Genomic DNA, 24,366 nt, shown 5'->3' on the forward strand with positions numbered 1-24,366 from the left:
CAACCGGTTGAACCCATTCGGACAAAGGAAGCATTTGCTGCTCAGTGCAGGGTTCTTGTTAGGGACAAGATCCCGATCAGCATCCACTAATGGTATAAGCCTAAGAACGAAGACCCTGAGGTGTCTTATGTCAATGATATGCAGAAAGATGATCTTTGGACTGGGCTGAAGGCAAATTTCACCCTACCGCCAGAGGAGGATCCGGAGAAGCCAGTTAAAGATCAATTAATCAAGTCTCATGCTCTTAAGAAGATGGCAGACCTATTCAGGAGGTGGAAGAATGAGCTGAAAAGGTTTGTCGACAAAGAAGAGACACCAGAATTCATCGGCAAATATGAGAAGATCAGAGATCACTCGCACGCATTTGTGGCCCATAAGAAATCGGAAAAGAGTAAGAAGATGTCGGCGACAAACAAGCAAAATGCTGCGAAGAAGAAGCTTCACCATCGCACGGGGTCAGGTGGCTACCTCAAAGCCCGGCCTAAGTGGGCCAAGGCTGAGAATGATCTGCTTGATAAAGGGATCGAACCAGAGACAATGAACTGGCCAGACCGTTGCCGAACTTGGTTCTTCGGGGCTGGCGGAACCTTGGACCCTGTATCAGGGAAGTGCGTTTGGACGGACGAGCAAATGAGAATACCAGTCAAGAGGCTTCAGCACTATATCGATGCAGCGCAGCAAGGGACGTTCGTTCCAGACAGAGAGAATGACGAGCTCACAATGGCCCTCGGGAATCCTGAGCACCCTGGATGGACACGAGGCACGCCAGGCTCTGTTCCGTGGAAGGCTGGTTTTCCGGACACAGGCGGTTACAAATGCGAGGAGAGGAGGAAAAAAGTTGAGCAGACCCAAATTCAGACGCTGCATGAAAGGGTTCAAGCGCTAGAGGAACGAGAAGTAGCTCGCAGCAAGCGACCTGCCGAAACTACCCCTCCATCTCAGCGGAGAAGCAGCATGGCTTCCACCGAGCTGCTTCAACCGGAGCATGTCTTGACGGCTCCTGCTAGCTGCCCCGTGGCTGCTATCACGGAGTCTCAACATTGCCACCTTATGACGCATTGGCAGAACTTCAAAGTCAAGGCGGCTGTCGGCTCTGTTCGACCTCCTGAACCCGACACAACTTTTCACTGTCGTCCGATTCCAGAAGGATATGCTAGGGTGACGGTGGAAGAAATAACGGAGGGATTTGAGGACCTCCATCTTGACCACCCTACCAGTGAAGGGGAGACTCGGCTGGGTTCTGCTCTGAAGACTCCGTGCCTATGGTGGAAGGAGCTCATCAACCTTCCGAACTGGACGCCTCCGCCTCCTCCTCCTCTGGCGAGTAAGGGCACTTCGCCTCCTCCTCCGGCGAGTGATCAGGGCACTCAGCCTCCTTCTCCGGCGCGTGGAGGCACTCCGCCTCCATCTCCGCCTGCGCCGGCGCGCCCGAGCAGCCAGCCTCCTCCTTCTCCGCCTCGTCAGCAAGGGCAGAAGAGATCCGCCGCCGCTCCGGCTGCTCCAGAGCGTCGTAGTCCTTCTCCTCCGCCTTGTAAGCAAGGAAAGAAGATAGCCACAGCCGCTCCGTCTGCTCTGCCGGCGTCTAGCAGTACAGCCAGAGGCGGGAGGCAATCCAGATTCGGTCCTTCTCTGAAGACTCCATAGAAGTTACCATACGAGAGGACCCCGGAGGAGAATGCGAAGATCGCGCGAGCCGAAGTGACGAACTTCTTTCAAGGGGTGAAAGCAAAGAAACATCCACCTCCGAAGGAGAAGGTAGATCCAGTGAAAGCGAAGCGCACTCTGGCTGCCCTGACAAAACCACCAAAGTCTCCGCCGAGAGGCAACTATGAGCGCATTATTGCAAAGACATTTGTCGAAGCGGAGCGGTCGGGAAGTATTGTCAGTGATCAAAGGATAAAAGAACGATGAGCTGGGAAAAAAATTGCCTAGCTCGGTGAACAAGCGAACTAATCGTGCCCCCCGCTCAAGGTGTCTAGCGACATCGTCGCTAATGATCCGAGGATGGTGCCCAGTTATAGCAATCTTGTAGATTAACTGCCCGACGATGTACATTATGATTTCTTGGAGGTGGAGGTACACAGATACGAGTACGGGAAGCCTCTCGTCAAAGATGAAAGATCTCTAACAACGATTATGCGAAGATTGCATGATTGGTACATGAAAACCTGCAGAGAGTCTGGGGAAGGAATACTTTGACGCTGAGAGTTAAAGAGGAGCATGACCTCGTTAGAATTGAACTGTTGAATGTTCCATTTGAGGAGTTCTTCCAGTTTTTCAATCAAAAGGCCCTCGATAAATCAACGGTCACTTGCTACTGTCTGTAAGTAGTACTACTTCTGTCATTAAGTCTCTCTATATAGGTCAGCTCTTTCATTGCATGTATTTATAATTATCCTCACTATATTATGCAGATTGAAGATCGCCGAATTGAAGAAAAGACAAGTCGGTGATATTGGGTTCATTAACACAAATCTCATAGATGCAACTGAGGTTAAATATCATGCCGAAAATACCGAGGCCAACTTGCTATGATCATTGGTAATAAATGAAAACAAAGATATAATACTCTTTCCTTACAACTTCAAGTGAGTGTTACTGTCTTGTGCATATTCGGTTTCCCTTATTAGTCCAGGTTATAGTAATGTAATTGATGAGTTATGCATGCGTGCGCAGGTTCCACTATATTCTCCTAGAGATTAAGCTTGAGCAGGGACTAGTAACCGTCTTAGACTCGAGACAAAAAGATCCCCAGGAGTATGCGGACATGACTCAAATGCTCGAGAAGTAAGTTAAATCGATCATTATCCACCATATCAGCAACTTTGTTCATTTTCTGATATCAAATAATTGTTTTCTTTGTCTGGCAGGGTTTGGAGAAAATTCACCAAAAAAGCTCCAGGACTGCCGAAAAAGCTGCAATTTAGACACCCGAAAGTAAGTACTATAGTAGCATGTTCCGCGCATCTCCTAGTGATTCAAGCGCTAGTTTCATCAATACCATTTAGCATTCTTGCTTATCAGTTTGATTGACCTCTATTTATTGTAGAGTGGTTGTGGCAGGAACAAGGGAATGATTTCTGTGGATACTACTTTTGCGAGTCCATCCGCCACACGACATGTGAGCGGGGCTACTCTGACGAACAATATGAAGTGCGTAAGCAATAATATTCACAATTTTATTTTATTACCATCATTTGTGTTGAGTTTCATTTATTCATATATATATGTATTGACCCCCTTCTTCAAATTAGATCTTTCGGATGCGGGATGAACTCCTACCACCAGATCGTATGCGAGCAATTCAAGAGGAATTGGCGGCATTCTTCCTTGACCATGTGATCGCTGAAGACGGAGAATACTATGTGGACCATGTGTTCATATATAATTAGGAGATTATATTGTAAGAGATAATTATTGTATATATGTAGCTGGTAGTGTCGGATAGATATACGAGAACTTGTTGTTCGACCAATCTCTCGGAGAAGGAGAGGTGGTCGATATCACTTCTCTCTGTATGCATATGTTCTTGACGATCTTCTGTTTCCTTCATTTGCTTACTAGCTAGCGTGTCTAGTCCTCTCTATACGTATATAGTACGTAGCGTCGACCAAGCACGGAGATAAGAGAGGACACTTCTCTCTATTAATTAGCTAGCTAACACAATATATGAAACACCTAAATTAACCCCCCAAAACCCCCAACCCCCGCCTCCCTTAAAAAAAACAAAAACTCCAGCCCCTGAAATGCTGACGCGTTGATGCCTATTGGTCCCAGTTGGTGCCACCAACCGGGACCAAAGGCCCTCCTGCCTGGGCTCGCCGCACCGGCCACGTGGAGACCCATCTGTCCCGGTTCGTGTAAGAACCGGGACTAAAGGCCTAGGGCATTAGTAATGACCCTTTAGTCCCGGTTCAACAACTGGGACAAAAGGCCCTTACCAACCGGGACAAATGACCCTTTTTCTACTAGTGTTACTAGTTTTGCAAAAAAAATGTTAGTAGTGGCGCACCGTGTCTGGGATGCGCTATTACTAGTTTGAACTAGTAATGGCGCACTGTACCCCGGTGCGCCATTACTAGTTTTGAAAAAAAAGTTAAAAAAAATTCTTAGTAGTGGCGCACGGAGCGTGTGGTGCGTCATTACTAGTTAAAACTAGTAATGGCGCACTGTGCCCTGATGCGTCATTAATAGTTTTGAAAAAATAAAAAAAAATTGCTAGTAATGGCGTATGGTGTGTCTGGTGCGCCATTAGTAATGAGGACACTAATGGCGCACCTATATCTGGTGCGCCACTGCTACCACATACGTGGTGCGCCATTAATGTCCATATTAGCTATAACCTTTTCCTAGTACTAGTGTAGGTACTTAACAAGAGATTATTTTTTCAACCCTTATCCTCTGTTACTCAATATATGCTCATACATTTATTTTTACAATTGCTTATCGATATAGACAAGTATACCCGCAGCAACACGCGAGGTATCATTTAGTTTGCGTAGTACATGCCTACGTGATAAAATATCAGCACGAGATTAACACTGTTAATACCATGTTCATGATTATTTCTGAATTTGATTAATCAGAAAATTAATAATTTACCTCAACATAGAAATAATCATGAACATGGTATTATAAGCCTGTGCTAACGTACACGTACGTACATGCCGAATGGCCGGACACGTACTCCCATCATCCATGGCGAGCGGCCGGGAGAGTTTTGGAAAAGTGAAGGGTAAGGGTTGTCGTTGTGCCAACGACTAGCGGGCCAGCGGGGAGTAGACGCGCGCCCGCTTCGTGTTCGCGCCGATACAAATGAGGCCCAAATTTGGGTCAGAAATGGGTCATCTGGTGGACGAAAAGCGAACGCGCGTCTGTTTGGGTCGGCGCCTTAGGCCGACTTTTCTGTCCGTGGCGACTCAAACGGACACGCGCGGACGAAATGGGTCAGTGCGTTGGAGTTGATGTTACATCCTTTTTTTTTCTATAGATACAATTTTTTTTGTCTTTTTTACTGACATTATCACGGGCACCCATTCCCCATGAAAATGAACACGGGTGTACAACGGGACCTAAGTTTCATACTCCAAAATTTCAGAATTTTTTGAATTTTTCTAATATATTTTTAATACTATATTCATATAGGGTTGTGTGGCACCCAAGAGCCACAAACCCCTCTTCCGTACTACCAAACCTATCAATCGTAGCCTGTTTTTTTTTTTTGCGAAATAATCGTAGCCTGCTTAGGACAGGAAACATGTCTAGCACGACATGGCTTTGCTCTGATTAATTTCCAACGGTGGCATCTTCTTCTTTTCTTAAACAAATGAAAAAACAGAGGACACCATTTGGAGCATCGTCCAATGTACTTAGCTTCTGACCTCACATCACAGAGATCCACGTAAGGAAATAATCGCATTCATCCATCAAAAAATTTGGCTGGATCTCTGACCACGGAGATGCCGGTTGGTAGCACTGTCTTCCGTTTGTCCTTTGCGTACGTATTTTTGTTAATACAAATATACTTGCGGAATAATGTCAAACTGATGCATTTCAACGGCTTAATTTTCACGGCCGGACAGAATTGTTTTCGTCGAGGCGGCAGTGATTGCGACTTTTCTTGCGACTTATTTCCCCAACAATCAGTCAACCACTAGAAGAACTGAACCGTACTTCCCTCCGCTCCAAGTTTACCTAAATGTAATCCTCAGGAGAAACGATCAACTAGAGTTGTTTGTGTACATGGACGGCCAACAGAGTGAACCAACTAACCAGCACTCCTTTTTTGTTGACAGCTAATCATTACTCCCTCTATAAACTAATATAAAAGTATTTAGATCACTAAAGTAGTGATCTAAACGCTATTATATTAGTTTTACGGAGGAAGTACTCGTCTAGCTTATATATACGCGAAGCGAGACGCGGAGCTAGTTGTGTACGTACTCTTGTGGCACGAGACAATGGCGGCGGAGCAGGGAGAGGCGGCGGTCATGACGGAGGCAGAGGCGAAGTCCTTCGTCGAGCAGCTAGTCGGCTTCACCGGCGACGACCACGAAAGGTTCCTGCTCAAGATCAAGAACCGCTTCGACCGGTACGTGCATGCATGCGAACTGGACACGCATAATCATCGATCGTACATGTGTTAATTTGTGTCCATCAACTTGTTTGCAGCGTCGGAATGGAGCTTCCGACGATCGAGGTGCGTGCGGTGGGGCTGGCGGTGGAGGCGGAGGCCTACGCCGCCGGCGGCCGCGCGACGCCGACCATCCTCAACGCCGCCACCAACGCTCTTATGGTATTTATATATATCCATTTGATAACCAGAAGCAGGAATATTAGTTTACAGAGGGTGTAGTTAATAATCAATTCCGTTCCCAACCGTGGTGTGTTAGGACGTGGCGAACACGTTGCGTATGGTACCAAACACCTGGAAGACGAAGCATGCGCTGCTCCATGAAACCAATGCCATCATCAGGCCACGCAGGTACTGCATATCATGGGTAGCTAGCTTCGGTTTTTCATGTTTGTTCCATGCATGGGCTAATTTTTCTCTTCTCCATTTTGATTTTGTTTGTTTCAAGGATGACTTTGCTGTTGGGGTCTCCTGGGTCCGGGAAGACCACGTTGCTCAAGGCTTTGGCCGGACGGATGCTAGACTCAGGACTCAAGGTCTCTTCTTCTTTCTTAAGTTGGTGCTCATTTTTCTATCATATCTTTTTTCCTCGCCTATCCATAACTTGTCTTGTACAGTATAACTTTACTATTTGCTAGCGTGTTTTCTATGTGTGTGTGTTGTGTTGGTTGTGTGCATCCTAATTATATAAGGACCGAGCGTCAGCTTATTATGTTTGTATCATCTTGATGCTCCATTTTAAGTCAATAAAATATATTATTTGTTGAAAAAGTCGGTGCTCATTTTCTAATCACACAAAACTTGTTTGTAAGTAATTTATGTTAATAATTAAATAAAGCGATGCAGGTGTCAGGGAGGGTGACCTACAACGGACACGGCATGGAGGAATTTGTCGCCGAGAAGGCAGCAGCATACGTTAGCCAGGAGGATCTCCACACCGGGGAGATGACCGTTAGGGAGACGCTCGCCTTCTCCGCCGAGTGTCAAGGCACCGGTGACCGTCAGGGTAACTGAAAAATAAAGAATAACCAACCATGGACCAGCGGTTGTTTTAACAGTCACCACTTTACAAAAATTCAGATGAAAAAAAAATAGCACTCCGTCCCGACAGGTGCATAGGATGTGCACGTGCTTCTAGGTCAACAATTTGATCTGACTAGCCAAATATGTACAACTTCCTCCATCCCCAATTACCTGTCCCAGTAATTTCAGATCAAGAGAGTATATGTGAACAAAAATTATATATTTAGAAACTTCATCCATATATGAATCCGATGATACACTTTTGTTGGTATATATAAGATATATTTAATTAGCCAAATCGACGATTTAGAAACAAGTGTACGCTCTATGCACATGTTCAGAAGGAGTGTGTACTATATGCAAGGTAAATTTTGTGTGTTCTTAGCTTTTTCTATCGTGTCTTAAACGTGCGTGCTCTATTCAGATTTGTTAGCCGAGCTGGCGAGAAGGGAGGGGGAAGCGGGCCTGACACCGGAGCATGACATCGACGTGTTCATGAAGGTGAAAAACTAAAGTCAATGTATTTTTTGTCGATGCAATTCTTTTTAAAATTGAAACAATCTTTTTTAGGAGGAGCGCTTCAATACATGCCTCCTAAAAATAACTTAAAGGGTATTTTCGTACTCAAATTAGTTGTCTTAAATTTGCCTAGCTATAACTGTATCTAACACTGAAACATGTCTAAACACGTCCGTACCTAGACAAATCTAAGAGTAGCAGAACCGAAGGAGTAGATGGTAATTAGATCCAAATCCATAGGAACACCCGTTTTTCGTATCTCCATCTATCTTCCTCTTCCTTGGTCGATCTCGTGCGCAAGTATTGTCTAAGGAATCAATGACCTTGTCAAAGCTTTCTGATCCTGATTGAGGTGTCCGCTCCCGCCCGCCCACCCACCGGCCACGCCCTTAGATCAAAGACGTAGCCGAAGAGAACTAAACTGGATTTAGGGGATGCAGTTAAAGATATCCATTGCAGTTTGAACAATGAATCCATCTATAACTGAATTAGATCCAACACGTGCGAACACTGACGGCCAGAGACAGATCGATATGGAGATCAATTTGACGAGTTAATTTCTCAACAACACGAGTTAGTTAAATAGACAATACTACCTTTATGGTTGAAGAGGTATGTTTTAATCTCAACCATGCATCTGCATCCAAAGTTCTAAACTTTGCCCGAGGGTGCACCAAAGCAAGCTTTAGGATGTGTTGGCCCACATGCATGTTTTGATTTCACCTTCTCTCGCTTAGTCACATAAACAACAGTGTAGTATTTTGCTCCAACAATTTGATCTAACAATATATCATTTATATCAAGTTGTAAAGCAACCCTAATTTCTTCCTTAGAGTCACATGCTCACATCAACATAGTTTCTGACTCATTGAGTACTATCTTACAAAACTTCCACTGTTTCAATGTTTCTTGATGCATAGTTTCATTCTTGTAGGAATCTGCAATCGGAGGCAAGAGCAACATAGTTACAAACTATATAATGCAGGTTTGATTTATGGGATTTTGGTTCTCTATGGCTCTTCAACTTTTATGAGTACACTTTCAGTTCACATATTAGTATTAGAGTTACTTCATTCGATAGCACTTTACTTTCACTTCAGATCTTAGGACTTCATACCTGTTCGGATACATTGGTTGGAAATGACATGGCAAGAGGTATATCCGGCGGACAAAGGAAACGTGTCACGATAGGTATGTTGTACAAGAAGCTCCCATGTTACATATTGAAATTTCCGTAACAAAGAATGTTAATTTTTTGAACTACTTGTATGACTTTGGCTTTTAAATTAGAGGATTTTTATCCAGTTCCTCAAAAGAAGGTCATCTACAAGAGAATTGACATGCCAAATTGGTAGTTGTGATATTTCGTAGTAATGGATCAAAACACTTATGCTTGCTTGACATATCTGATTGGTTGCAGGAGAAATGCTCATTGGTCCGGCAAGATCCCTATTCATGGATGAGATCTCGAATGGGCTTGACAGCTCAACTGCATTTCAGATAGTGAATTTCCTAGGGCAATTGGTCCACATACTTGGGGGAACGGCTGTCATCTCTTTACTTCAACCATCACCTGAAACATATGATCTTTTTGATGATGTCATGCTCCTATCAGAGGGGCATGTTGTCTATCAAGGGCCCAAAGAGAACGTGATTGAGTTTTTTGAGTCCCTAGGCTTCAGATGTCCCCAGAGAAAAGCTATTGCCGACTTCTTGTTAGAAGTACACACGTCTTAGCTTCGCAAATGTCAAAAAATATATATTAAATCATAGCATATTGCTCACATTATTTATTTATTTGATTGAAAGGTGACTTCAATTAAAGATCAAAAGCATTACTGGACAAGGGATGGTGAAACTTATCAGTACATCACTGTGGAGAAATTTGCAGAAGCTTTTCATGCATTTCATGTTGGTCAGATAATTCTAAAGGCCCTTGAGATCCCATTTGAGAAGAACCAGAGTCTATCGCCAGCTCTAACCAATTCAAAATATGGTGTGAGCAAACGACGGTTGGTCAATGCCATATCTGCTAGAGAAATCCTACTTATGAGAAGGAACTCGTCCCTATACATGGTTAATTTTGCACATGTGAGTTCATACCTCCTCCCCCCACTTCACCCAATATAAATCATTCTTTCACTTTTCACATTCATTTGTTCAAGACTTTGCCCATGGTTTTTGACAAGAATATATTAGTTCTCACATGCCTTTTAAATATGTTTATAGTAATACATTACGCTTTTCACCAACCAATTTGCTCCTAGTCACACCAAAAATACGGACATGGCTTTCTATGGTTCTAACATGACACAATTCAACTAAGTTGAACATCACACTAGTTATTTAACATGATTGACACATGAATAGACCAAGCTAGCCATGAACATAACATAAACATGCCATATGAGTTCTAATCTAGTAGTCCTAGCATGTCAAGATGTACTTTAAAAGGCCATTCAACTCGTCTGGTATTATGTGAGATGGAAATTTAACCCCAGGTACTGAATACATGAGGTCAAATTAGGCGATGGAAGAGAGTCACCGGACAGATGCTACATGGGCTTACATGTACTGATAAAAGGTGTACTCCAATTGTTCCAAAATAATTGAAGCTCTAGATTTCTCCTAAGTCAAATTTCATTAAGTTTTACCAAGTCTATATAAAGATACTTCAACATCTACAACACCAAATTTGCTTCATTAGATTCATTATTAAATATATTTTTCATGTTTTATATAATTGATATTGTATAGCTTAGCAAAAATAAGGCTTGGTTAAACTTTAAAAAGTTAGGACAATCCTAGATTTTCAAATAGTATGGAATGGAGGGAGTAGTATCTAGTATAAAATATCTCGACAATGTGAAGTTCTACAAAATTCAAGGAATACTACAAGTTATTAATAGTGTCTCAAAGATATGGGATCATGCCTGATCTTTTCTCTAGAATCAATACTTGTTGTAGAATAATAGCGCACAGTTTTCATAGTTAAAATGTATGCAAACAACTACCGATTATAATGAATACTCTTGTGACAGATGGCTATGATAGCATTCATCGCGTTAACAATCTTCTGGAAAAGCAACATGCATCATGATTCATTGACTGATGGAGGGTTATATCTTGGGGTGTTGTTTTTCCTTGTGGGTGAAACCATGTTCAGCAATTTAGGTGACCTTGGCGGAACTATCATGAAACTGCCACTTTTCTTTAAGGAAAGGGATGTTTTCTATCCGGCATGGGCGTACACTTTGCCTCAATGGATTCTTAAGATTCCCATCACCCTTGTTGAAATCACAATATTGGTTTCCATGACATATTATGCAGTTGGGTTTGACCCAAATATTGGGAGGTGAGCATCACAAATGAATGGAAAAAAAATTCTATTATGTGCAGTTTTTCCTGGTCCAAGTAAACTCATCTTGATCTATCAATCTAGTTTGCTTCACTTTGCTTGATTTCTACTCAGTTTATTGCATAATCTACTCAGTTGCTTTTTCCATTTTTGCGTACTTCTCATATGCAAAATTTTAGTATTTTAAATTTTAGAAACATTGCAAACTAGCTAAAAAAAGTGTTGCACTCAGTAGATTAAGTATTTTTGGCAATAGAATATATAATTATAAATTGTAGTATTGCTTGTGTATTCTTGTTTGAACATTGATGCACTTTGGCTATGTATGTTGTTGGGATTTCAAGACTCGGAAACCCCATTTTTATTCAAGGAAGAAAAATAAAATGGAAGCAACTATGAAGAAAGTGAATACAACAAGTTGATTAAACAAAAATAAAAAGTGTTATTGTTTATTATTATGGTGGTTCATGAGTTTATTTGTAGAGGTGATTTACGCTTTCATTACATGTTAAGTCTGTCAGGTGCACACTCTAGCTGTATTTGTTGCATTTCCCATTCAATGAAATTATTTGTTTTATGTTAACCCACAATAAATAATAAATGGGCAAACAAAAATGACTTGCACATTTCAGGTTCTTCAAGCAATATTTTTTGCTTCTAGCACTAAGTCAGATGTCATCTTCCTTGTTCCGGTTGATTGCCGGAGTAACGAGAAACATGTTTGCAGCAAACATCTTTGGAACATTTACAATGCTTTTGCTTTTGCTCTTAGGTGGATTTTTACTTTCTAGCGGTAAGTTCGCCACTAGTAGTCATTCCATAATTTGTGTTTTTCTTAAATTTGTGGTTCTTATTTGCCCCCTTTCCCGTTCAGAAAACTTCAACAAGTTTTGGATGCTTGGCTACTGGATCTCACCATTGATGTATGCACAAACTGCAATTTCGACAAATGAATTTACATCTCACCGCTGGAGTAAAGTACACCTCAAGACCAGAACTTTGAAACTTATAGAAAAAAATATGGCTGATAGTCTAACAAACTTAACATTTGGCTTTTCAGGCACTTCCTGGGTCAACAGATCCATTAGGGACAAGTGTCTTGAAATCTCGAGGGATATTTGTGGAGGCAAAATGGTACTGGATTGGCTTAGGTGTACTGATTGGATACACACTTATATTTAATGGCCTCTACACCGCAGCTTTTACATACTTCAAAAGTACGTTTAATTGCATGACTATTGCATCGACTTGTTTCCAGATACACAAATTCTAAAGGAAGATGGTTTGTTCTTGTTTGTAGCACATGGTAGAGGCTTTTCATCATTGACAAACAAGGCACTAGAGAAAAAATTTGCAAAACTGAGTAGGGATGCTCCCTCAAAAAGATCTCACCAGAAAAGAGTAATGAATGAATTGGAGAGTCCTAGAAACAACGGAAGGGTATCGCTTCCATTTGTGCCACTTTCACTTACCTTTGACAACATAAGGTATTCAGTAGACATACCAAAGGTAAAACAACATGTCTCCTATTATCTCAAGATTATTTTAAGAACTAGCATGCGAAACATACTTCCCCCATTCTTATTTACTTCGGCGTTCATTTTTCAGGAAAATAAAGCACGGGGTGAGACAAAAGATCGTTTGGAAATACTAAAGGGTGTGAGTGGTTGCTTTAGACCAGGTGTGCTGACTGCATTAATGGGCATTAGTGGTGCCGGAAAAACAACGTTGATGGATGTGTTAGCAGGAAGGATAACCGGAGGCTACAGAGAGGGGACTATAACTATCTCGGGCTACCAAAAGAAGCAAGAAACCTTTTGTCGTATATTTGGATACTGTGAGCAGTCAGATATCCAGTCTCCACACTTGACTGTTCTTGAGTCACTTCTATTCTCCGCGTGGCTTCGATTACCATCAGAAATTGACTCATTAACAAGAAGGGTCAGTTTGATGAAAAAAATAACAACAAAGATTATTTATTTGCTTTCGAGTTTTTATTTAATATTTTTGTTAATTTCTTTGTCAACTTCTGGATGCAGATATTTGTTGAGGACATGCTGGAGCTCTTGGATCTCACATCATTGGGAGGTGCACAAGTTGGACATCCTGGAGGATATGGTCTCTCAAGTGAGCAACGGAAGAGGCTGACCATTGCAGTAGAGCTTGTAGCTAATCCTTCTATTATTTTCATGGATGAGCCAACATCAGGGCTTGATGCTAGGGCTGCAGCAATTGTAATGAGGACTGTCAGGAACCTAGTGGACACTGGTAAAACTGTTGCCTGCACCATTCACCAGCCAAGCATAGACATATTTGAAACTTTCGACGAGGTAATGAAGTTATTGCTTCTAGTTGCAACCTGTAGTGTCTTGAATTGTAAGTTTGTTTCATTATTCTTGATGAATTGTAGCTTTTTCTACTGAATCAAGGAGGGGAGGAGATCTATGTTGGTCCACTAGGCGAGAAATCTTTGAATATGATCACATACTTTGAGGTTAGTCAAATAGAAGCATGAAAATTACCTTTTTACTACTCTATAGATTCATGGAACTTGCCAGGAGTGAAATTATTGTTGCATTTGGTTTATTCAGGGAATAGGCATCAATAGGATACAAGAGGGGTATAACCCCGCAACTTGGATGTTGGAGGTGACCTCAACAGTACAAGAGCAAATGTTGGGGATTAATCTTTCTGTAATATTCAAACAATCAGAGCTATATCAGTAAGTGCAATGCATCTTAATAATCCGTTAATTTTAGGAACTAAGAAAGTCCCAGTTACAGAATGTAACTTATTACTATCTTTGGAGTAGAATTATAATCTAGAAACATTTACCTACCCAAGCTATCCAAGGTACCAAAACACATTGGATCTCTTAAATCTAGTAGCTATAGAAGAATGATCTACCGCCTTATGCCAACTTGTCCTAAGAATTGTTTAGTGAATAGAATCTTATGGCCAGTCAATGCAGAATTATGTTGTGAACTAGCTTGACTGTGTTGCCTAGAATTCATGTATGTAAGACCCAAAGGAGGTAATTCTTTCTACATAAGGTGTCTGAAGATTTCGCTTGTGTGAGGATCGATACCAACTACTTTGTTCTAGGGTCTTGGGGCATATGCTGCTAGTTGGCCTGCTACCAGTTATTACTGAAATTGTTGGTTGCTTTCAAGTTTTGTTTTCTCATCCAAATAGTTTGTATGGTAACTTCCTAATAGTTTGGGGTTGAAGCATGTACATATTCTAGTATACAGATGTCCTATTATTAGTGGTAGTTTCATGTGACTATAAATTTGAGGTGTAATCAAAATGATTTAATTTTCAACAAAATATTTTTTCTAAAGGCATCTAATGTGTATGGAATTCGAATTTGGTTGGGTGCACAAGTTCTTATTCAAGAAAACACAAGATCATAGATATAACAAGTTAGACTCAGTTTGGTGTGCATATTATGGTAGCTTCAGTTCACAGTTTTATTTTATGATTTAGATACATGAACTACTTTGAAGCGTCTTTTAGCTACATTCTAGAATCATAATGGAAAATGTCTACTACTTATTTTTGTGAGAAAGAAAATTCTTTTTACAATATGGGAATATTGTAGTCATTAATTAGCTTTGCCATGTCTTATGTAACTGGAAATTATAGAGAAAAACAACGACCAATCAATAGTTAATTATTGTTTGTGGGTTTGTTAGTTGTTGTTTGGCTTAAGATGGATCATGAACCTAAGTGTTTTTTACACCTTTAGTTCATATATCTGCTTAGTTTAGTTTTGCATCATATTCATATATTTTTTCTAGGTCTAGTAACTCATAACGTCATATCGTATGGTTTGACTCCATTGCCCTTTGTCACTACACATGTTTCCTCTACTTGAGCGATATTTCTAGAAATCAAATTAATTTTATTGTGCTCTATTTTTTCGGGATGCACATGACATGTTCCAACACTACTATTTATAATTTCAGGAAGAACAAGGCCTTGATAAAGGAACTAAGTATGCCTCCTCCTAGCTCAACCGATCTCCATTTTTCTAATAAGTATTCACAATCTTTAGTGAAGCAATGCTTAATATGCTTATGGAAGCAAAACTTATCATATTGGAGGAATATTCATTACACCGGGAGTAGATATTGTATCACCATAATCATAGCATTGCTTTTTGGCACGGTATTCTGGGACCTTGGAATGAAAAGGTGGGTTTTTCAATTATCACCTGATTGTTATTTATTCTTGTATTGTGGTCTCCACATTGTAAAATGTTTCTCTACACCTTACAGAGCGAGACGACAAGATTTGTTCAATTCCATGGGGTCCATGTACGCTGCCATTCTAATGATCGGTATTTCGAATGCATCGGGTGTCCAACCGGTGATTGCAATGGAAAGAATAGTGTTCTACAAGGAAAGAGCATCTCGAATGTACTCATCCCTACCGTATACATTTGCACAGGTGACTAATTCACCTCACTCGTGCATACTGCGTGGTACTTATATTTTATATCTCGAATGACTTGATGAAATTGTCATTATGATCGCAGGTTGTAATTGAGCTCCCATACATATTCGTTCAAACTCTTATTTATGGAGTTTTGGTATATGCAATGATAGGATTTGAGTGGACTGCAACCAAATTCTTTTGGTACTTGTTCTTCATGTACTTCACATTCTTGTACTTCACATTCTTTGGGATGATGGCTGCGGGACTTTCACCCAGTGGTGGTATTGCAGCAATTATATCATCTGCATCCTATGGCCTATGGAACTTGTTCTCTGGGTTTCTCATCCCAGTTTATGTGAGTTTCTCCACCCACACAACATAGTTATGCTCAATTGGTTCTAGTCCTCCAGCTAACTATATGAATATATCTTGATTCACAATACATTTTTGGTTTGATGCAGAGAATTCCTATCTGGTGGAGTTGGTATTACTGGATATGCCCGGTTGCATGGACATTGTATGGTCTAGTCGCTTCACAATTTGGGGATGTCGAGGAGAAACTTGAGACTGGTGAGACTGTAGCAGAGTTCCTGAGGAGCTACTATGGTTTCATGCATGAATTCTTGGGAGTGATTGCCACAGTGACTATGGGATGCACTGTGGCTTTCGCCCTCTTGTTTGGCTTTTCTATCAAGTATATCAACTTCCAAAGGAGATGAGGCTTTAACAAGACTAGTAGTGGCAAGAAGAAATTGTAGTCTCCTTGCGAAATATGGCCAAGAAGTATATTTAGTGTTAGATATATCCGTCACACCCCACATATAGACAAGGAGGTGTTGACAGGGAGGCACCATGGTTGGAATGTGTGACCATGTGTGGCATGCGTGAGTTATTGGCTAGGCCTATGTGTAAGTGTTGTTAAAACTCTCTGTAGTCATCCAGTCAAATTTTCAAAAAAAAGGAAATGGGTAAACTCTCGAGAGACTCGTCTCTTTGGCCATATGTCTTGTGTTTTGTGATTTGTTTATGTCTTCTTTTCGTCCATGATATCTTCTCAAGACATCACAAATTGGTATCTAGAGGTAAATTTGACTTGCTATGCGCTCACACTCCTGAGACCATCCCAATTGGTAGGAGGTCGCTCCGCCTTGATCTACTATAAGTCCAAAATTGGCATTCGGGGGATTAAGGGGAAGTTGTGTTGGCTCCAAAATTAAGCAATCCAAGTGCCCAAACTTGCTTTTTTTACTTGAATGGAGGCAATGCAATGTTTTTGTATGAATGACTCGATAAGGCACTCAACGAGAAATTATTGGTGTTTCTAGAGGAGGCACAGAAGGTGGTGATACGTCTCCAACGTATCTATAATTTTTTATTGTTCCATGCTATATTATATTCTGTTTTGGACATTATTGCGCTTTATTATACACTTTTATATTATTTTTTGGGACTAACCTATTAACCGGAGGCCCAACCCAGAATTGTTGTTTTTTTGCCTATTTCAGAGTTTCGCAGAAAAAGAATATCAAATGGAGTCCAAACAGAATGAAACCTTCGGGAACGTGATTTTCGGAACGAACGTGATCCAGAGGACTTGGACCCTACGTCAAGACATCAACCAGGAGGGCACGAGGTAGGGGGGCGCGCCTACCCCTCCAGGCGCGCCCTCCACCCTCGTGGGCCCCATGTTGCTCCACCGACATACTCCTTCCTCCTATATATACCTACGTACCCCCAAACTACCAGATACAGAGCCAAAAACCTAATTCCACCGCCGCAACCTTCTGTACCCGTGAGATCCCATCTTGGGGACTGTTTCGGAGCTCCGACGAAGGGGGCATCGATCATGGAGGGCTTCTACGTCAACACCATAGCCTCTCCGATAATGTGTGAGTAGTTTACCTCAGACCTTCGGGTCCATAGTTATTAGCTAGATGGCTTCTTCTATCTTTTTGGATCTCAATACAATGTTCTCCCCTCTCTTGTGGAGATGAATTCGATGTAATCTTCTTTTGCGGTGTGTTTGTTGAGACCGATGAATTGTGGATTTATGATCAAGTTTATCTATGAACAATATTTGAATCTCCTCTGAATTCTTTTATGTATGATTGGTTATCTTTGCAAGTCTCTTCGAATTATCAGTTTGGTTTGGCCTACTAGATTGATCTTTCTTGCAATGGGAGAAGTTCTTAGCTTTGGGTTCAATCTTGCGGTGTCCTTTCCCAGTGACAGTAGGGGCAGCAAGGCACGTATTATATTGTTGCCATCGAGGATAACAAGATGGGGTTTATATCATATTGCATGAGTTTATCCCTCTACATCATGTCATCTTACTTAAGGCGTTACTCTGTTCTTATGAACTTAATACTCTAGATGCATGCTGGACAGCGGTCTATGCGTGGAGTAATAGTAGTAGATGCAGGCAGGAGTCGGTCTACTTGTCTCGGACGTGATGCCTATATACATGATCATACCTAGATATTCTCATAACTATGCTCTATTCTATCAATTGCTCAACAGTAATTTGTTCACCCATCATAATACTTATGCTCTCGAGAGAAGCCACTAGTGAAACCTATGGCCCCCGGGTCTATTTTCCATCATATTAATCTTCCAACACTTAGTTATTTTTATTACCTTTTATTTTACTTTGCATCTTTCTCATAAAAATACCAAAAATATTATCTTATCATATCTATGATATCTCACTCTCGTAAGTGACCGTGTAGGGATTGACAACCCCTTATCGCGTTGGTTGCGAGGATTTATTTGTTTGTGTAGGTGCGAGGGACTTGTGCGTGGCCTCCTACTGGATTGATACCTTGGTTCTCAAAAACTGAGGGAAATACTTACGCTGCTTTACTGCATCACCCTTTCCTCTTTAAGGGAAAACCAACGCAGTGCTCAAGAGGTAGCAGGTGGCCGTTGGTCCCCCGACGCGTGTTAGTTGCGGGGTCAGGTCGTTGACTTAGCTAAGAACCTAGATGCAGTCAAGGCACATCTACTATATGGAACGATCACAACCACACCTAGCCTCGGCTATTCCATAACTACAAGAAGCATTCCTACATAGAAAATACACGTTTATTTACCACATTTTAGGTCGAAGCTTTGCCTCAAAACATGGAGCATGTATGATTGGCATGGCCTTTTAGCTTCAGCTACTCATGTCTTTATTGAAGCGAAAATGGTTATTTGTAGGCATCATTTGTTGATCCTCCAATGCAATCCTTTCAAATTCACTGCCTTTCTTCTTTTATGAATCTCTCCCAATTAACAATTGAGGCCTCCTTTGATTCAAAGGAAAATTATTGGATTTTTGGAGGACTTGAATCCATAGGAAATGCTCCTGTGCACATTGTTTGACCTATAAGCCACATTATAGGATTGGAATCTTTAGTATTCTTTTCCTATGAATTGCATAGCATTATGATTTGAAGGAAAATTTATATTCACTCTAGCCTCTTGTCATAATTTCTTTGATGTTGCTATGATGTTTTTTTGGCGAAAAAACTTAGATCTTATAAAGATTCACCAAAAGTACAAAGCACCTTATATATAATAAAAATTGCATCGAGGTCCTTGGACCACCAAACGACCATTGATGTCGCTGGAATGAGCCACCGACATGCCGCTGTTGTGTCCCCCATATCAGAGCTGGCTTGACCTTGTCGATGATAGTCGAGAAGTCTTTGTGCACGTGCCTGTAAGGACTAGTAGCCTGGAGCTGCAGTCGTCACTATTTGACCCCTTGAATTGACTTGAAGAACTTGACATCCAATCCACCCAAGGAGCTAGCAAGAATCTACGCCGAAACTTCGTCCAATCCATCCCGACGAACGAACTTGAGGAGGAACAAAGCATGGAAAAAAACTCAAGAAGCGCCACCATCCTTCTGAGCATCTTCCTACAGGGACCAATATCCTAACCTATATTCTAGCCAAAGACGAGGCACCAGGATTCCCCTCTCTGCCATCGGCCTCTAGAGCAGCAAGTAGAGTGGAGTCGAATCCACACACTCGACGACAGATATAGAGGCGAGGGAGGTTTTACCCTAATCACCTTCCAAGAGGGAAAGAAAGACTGATCACGTTCCAAGTTTTTCTATGATATTCGCAGTCAAACATATATATTCCTGTTCCAATCTCAATTATTCTCCACTTGTCAAGCATCATGTGGTAAGGAAAGATCCAGGCATATTGCATCATGTTTTCCTACTACTATTTCTGTTATTTTAAAGTTATATTTCACCTTTTGATGCAATTCTATGCCTTTTTCTTTTAATTTGCAACTTCTATCACAACAGGAGATTGCTGACAACTGGAATTCTTGACCTGAAAAAGAGCTATAGCAGAGATAGGTATTCTTCGGAGCTCCAAATGACCTGAAAATTTACGAAGATTTATTTTAGAATATATAAAAATACCGAAAGCAAAATCTACCGAAAGGACACACCAGGGAGCCACAAGCTCATGTGCCCCCCTTAGCCGCGACTCTTGAGCTTGTGGGTCCCATAGCAGGCCCCCATGGCCCATCTTCTTGAAGGAAATATGCCCTAGAGGCAATAATAAAGTTGTTATTTATATTTCCTTGTATCAAGATAAATGTTTGTTATTCATGCTAGAATTGTATTAACCGGAAACTTAGTACATGTGTGAATACATAGACAAAACAGAGTGTCCCTAGTATGCCTCTACTTGACTAGCTCGTTAATCAAAGATGGTTATGTTTCCTGACCATAGACATGTGTTGCCATTTGATGAACGGGATCACATCATTAGAGAATGATGTGATGGACAAGACCCATCTGTTAGCTTAGCATAATAATCGTTTAGTTTTATTGCTGTTGCTTTCATCATGACTTATACATGTTCCTCTGACTATGAGATTATGCAACTCCTAAATACCGGAGGAACACCTTGTGTGCTATCTGATCGCGGAGGCGAATATTTGAGTTACGAGTTTGGCTTTCATTTGAAACAATGTGGAATAGTTTTGCAAGTCACGCCACCTGGAACACCACAGAGTAATGGTGTGTCCGAACATCGTAACCATACTTTATTAGTTTGGACTTCGTTTTGGGGTTATGCATTACAGATAGCTGCATTCACGTTAAATAGGGCACCGTCTAAAAATCCGTTGAGACGACACCGTATGAACTCTGGTTTAGCAGGAAACCTAAGCCGTCGTTTCTTAAAGTTTCGGGTTGCAATGCTTATGTGAAAAAGTTTCAGCCTGATAAGCTCAAACCCAAATCGGAGAAGTGCGTCTTCATAGGATACCCAAAAGAAACTGTTGGGTACACCTTCTATCATAGATCCTAAGGCAAGATCTTTGTTGCTAAGAGTGGATCCTTTCTAGAGAAGGAGTTTCTCTTGAAAGAAGTGAGTGGGAGGAAAGTAGAACTTGATGAGGTAATTGTACCTTCTCTCGAATTGGAAAGTAGCTCATCACTGAAATCAGTTCCAGTGATGCCTACACCAATTAGTGAGGAAGTTAATGATGATGATCATGGAACTTCAGATCAAGTTACTACCGAACCTCGTCAACCAGAGTACGATGTGCACCAGAGTGGTACGGTAATCCTGTTCTGGAAGTCATGTTACTAGACCATGATGAACCTACGAATTATGAGGAAGCGATGATGAGCCCAGATTTCGACAGATGGCTTGAGGCCATGAAATCTGAGATAGAATCCATGTATGAGAACAAAGTGTGGACTTTGGTGGACTTGCCTGATGATTGGCAAGCCATTGAGAATAAATGGATCTTCGAGAGGAAGACGGACGCTGATAGTAGTGTTACTATCTACAAAGCTCGACTTGTCGAAAAGGGTTTTTGACAAGTTCAAGATGTTGACTACGATGAGATTTTCTCACTCGTATCGATGCTTAAAGTATGTCCGAATCATGTTAGCAATTGCCACATTTTATGAAATCTGATAAAGGGATATCAAAAATGTATTCCTTAATGGATTTATTAAAGAAGGGTTGTATATGATACAACCAGAAGGTTTTGTCAATCCTAAAGGTGCTAACAAAATGTGCAAGCTCCAACGATCCATCTATGGACTGGTGCAAGCATCTCGGAGTTGGAATATACGCTTTGATAAGTTGATCAAAGCATATAGTTTTATACAGACTTGCGGTGAAGCCTGTATTTACAAGAAAGTGAGTGGGAGCACTACAGCCTTTCTGATAAGTGTATGTGAATGACATATTGTTGATCAGAAATGATGTAGAATTTTCTGGAAAGCATAAAGGAGTGTTTGAAAGGAGTTTTCAAACAAAGACCTCGGTGAAGCTGCTTACATATTGGGCTACTGAGGGAGTCCTGGATTAAGGGGTCCTAGGGCGTCCGGCCTGTTAGCCATTGGTCGGACTGATGGGCTGTGAAGATACGAAGACCGAAGACTGCACCCGTGTCCGGATGGGACTCTCCTTGGCGTGTAAGGCAAGCTTGGGGACCGAATATGTAGATTCCTTTCTTTGTAACCGACCTTGTGTAACCTTAGATCCTCCCAGTGTCTATATAAACCAGAGGACTAAGCCCAGAGGGGGACATACTCATTACCATAGTCATACAGGCTAGGCTTTTAGGGTTTAGCCATCTCGATCTCGTGGTAGATCAACTCTTGTAATACTCATATTCATCAAGATCAATCAAGCAGGAAGTAGGGTATTACCTCCATAGAGAGGGCCCGAACCTGGGTAAATATCGTGTCCCCTGTCTCCTGTTACCATCGACCTTAGACGTATAGTTCGGGACCCCCTACCCGAGATCTGCCAGTTTTGACACCGACAGGCATCAAGATCTATAAAGATAGATCAAGACGCTTGATAAGATTTTTCAATGAATACATACCATGACAAATTTTTTGAAGTAGTTCAAAATGGAACAGTCAAAGAAGGAGTTCTTGCCTATATTGCAAGGTGTAAAGTTGAGTAAGACTCAAAACATGATGATACGTCTCCAATGTATCTATAATTTTTTATTGCTCCATGCTATATTATCTACTGTTTTGGACTATATTGGGCTTTATTTTCCACTTTTATTTTGGGACTAACCTATTAACCGGAGGCCCAGCCTAGAATTGCTTGTTATTATATAGTGCGATGGTTTTGGTATCCGCCCCCGTCGGCCCTCGTCCTGTCTATGATTCGGATGTGGTATATATTATCTTTATAACTATTGGTTCATTTATTGTTTATGAAAATTATGCCGACCAACGTGACATAGATTTTATTTATCTAGGAGGTGTGTGAACCAGAAATTCCAACCGACCCTATTGTCGAGAGGTTAAATTTAGTTGGAGAAGAAAACAATTTCTTGAAGGAAAAAATAAAAAGAATTGAGGAGGAGAAGATGATATTGGAGTTGCATGTTGCGGATGTCGTCGATGATCACAAGATCAAGATGGATGCAATGCGCTTGAAGATTAGAAAGATTAGAAAATATACCATTCATACTAAGGCTTGGTATCATTATGCCATTGGATCAATTGTTACCTTGGTTGCGATTATGATCGCATTTGTTTTCACATTGAAATGTTTTACATAGTTTCAGTGTATGGGTTAATTAATTAGATGCTCTAGAGAGCTATATGTTGTTAGATGAGAAATATGTGTGTACTTTGGTTTTAATGTGATGATGAACTTCTATTAATTTGGTCACTTAATTATCTATTCATGATGTTCTATAATGGTTTTTGACACACTTAATTATATATAATGCACGCAGATGAACCGGCAATGGATGTACGGTGACAGACACACCTCCGAGTACATTAAGGGCGTGCATGATTTTCTCGAAGTGGCTGAGGCAAACAAGCAGAATGGTTTTATGTGTTGTCCATGCCCTAACTGTGGGAATACGAAGTCTTACTCTGACCAGAAAATCCTTCACACCCACCTGCTTTACAAGGGTTTCATGCCACACTATAATGTTTGGACGAGGCACGGAGAAATAGGGGTTATGATGGAAGATGGCAAAGAAGAAGAGGACGATGACAACTATGTGCCCCCTGAATACGGTGATGCTGCAACGGGGGAAGCTGCTGAAGATCAAGAGGAACCAGACGATGTGCCCAATGATGCTGCAATGGGGGAAGCTGCTGAAGATCAAGAGGAACCAGATGATGTGCCCGATGATGATGATCTCCGCCGGGTCATTGTCGATGCAAGGACGCAATGCGAAAGTCAAAAGGAGAAGCTGAAGTTCGATCGCATGTTAGAGGATCACAAAAATGGGTTGTACCCCAATTGCGAAGATGGCAACACAAAGCTCGGTACCGTACTGGAATTGCTGCAGTGGAAGGCAGAGAATGTTGTGCCTGATAAAGGATTTGAGAAGCTACTGAAAATATTGAAGAAGAAGCTTCCAAAGGATAACGAATTGCTCGGTAGTACATACGCAGCAAAGAAGGTCGTATGCCCTCTAGGATTGGAGGTGCAGAAGATACATGCATACCCTAATGACTGCATCCTCTACCGCGGTGCGTACAAGGATCTGAATGCATTCCCTGTATGCGGTGCATTGCGGTATAAGATCAGACGAGATGACCCTGGTGATGTTGACAGCGAGCCCCCCCAGGAAGAGGGTTCCTGCAAAGGTGATGTGGTATGCTCCTATAATACCATGGTTGAAACGTCTGCTCAGAAACGAAGAGCATGCCAAGTTGATGCGATGGCACAGTGAGGACCGTAAGAAAGACGGGAGGTTGAGAGCACCCGCTGACGGGTCGCAGTGGAGAAAAATCGAGAGAAAGTACTGGGCTGAGTTTGCAAGTGACCCAAGGAATGTATGGTTTGGTTTAAGCGCGGATGGCATTAATCCTTTCAGGGAGCAGAGCAGAAATCACAGCACCTGGCCCGTGACTCAATGTATGTAT

The 24,366-nt window shown here is 41.5% G+C and overlaps 1 protein-coding gene across 2 annotated transcripts; it reads left to right on the plus strand.

Moving 5' to 3' along the window:
* The first annotated feature begins 6,581 nt into the window (after nucleotides 1–6,581).
* LOC147964100 (ABC transporter G family member 37-like) lies at nucleotides 6,582–16,195 on the plus strand. Of its 2 annotated transcripts, none has more exons than XM_087528725.1 (20): nucleotides 6,582–6,669; nucleotides 6,980–7,139; nucleotides 7,581–7,657; nucleotides 8,610–8,660; nucleotides 8,776–8,866; nucleotides 9,096–9,397; nucleotides 9,485–9,766; nucleotides 10,717–11,030; nucleotides 11,666–11,826; nucleotides 11,908–12,011; nucleotides 12,094–12,250; nucleotides 12,334–12,542; nucleotides 12,642–12,974; nucleotides 13,073–13,363; nucleotides 13,444–13,527; nucleotides 13,625–13,755; nucleotides 15,005–15,232; nucleotides 15,317–15,488; nucleotides 15,577–15,825; nucleotides 15,938–16,195. In XM_087528725.1, exons 1-20 carry the CDS (start codon nucleotides 6,583–6,585, stop codon nucleotides 16,193–16,195), a joined length of 3,741 nt encoding a protein of 1,246 aa, XP_087384851.1. In that variant the 5' UTR covers nucleotide 6,582. The 2 variants fall into 2 exon arrangements, with proteins under 2 accessions (XP_087384851.1, XP_087384850.1); XM_087528724.1 differs by having other exon boundaries at nucleotides 6,583–6,669; nucleotides 15,577–15,831.
* The last annotated feature ends 8,171 nt before the right edge of the window (nucleotides 16,196–24,366 follow it).

The sequence above is a fragment of the Triticum urartu genome, chromosome 6A (genome assembly GCF_056163025.1).
Source record: "Triticum urartu cultivar PI428250 chromosome 6A, HENAU_Tu73, whole genome shotgun sequence".
Lineage (NCBI taxonomy): Eukaryota > Viridiplantae > Streptophyta > Magnoliopsida > Poales > Poaceae > Triticum > Triticum urartu.

Bases quoted from the DNA above. Each gene is read 5' to 3' on its own strand.
- LOC147964100 (XM_087528724.1), top strand. From the start codon at position 6,583: ATGACTTTGCTGTTGGGGTCTCCTGGGTCCGGGAAGACCACGTTGCTC. The intron at 7,658-8,609 runs GTGAAAAACTAA...TCATTCTTGTAG, and splicing joins ACATCGACGTGTTCATGAAG to GAATCTGCAATCGGAGGCAA. The intron at 15,832-15,937 runs GTGAGTTTCTCC...GGTTTGATGCAG, and splicing joins GGTTTCTCATCCCAGTTTAT to AGAATTCCTATCTGGTGGAG.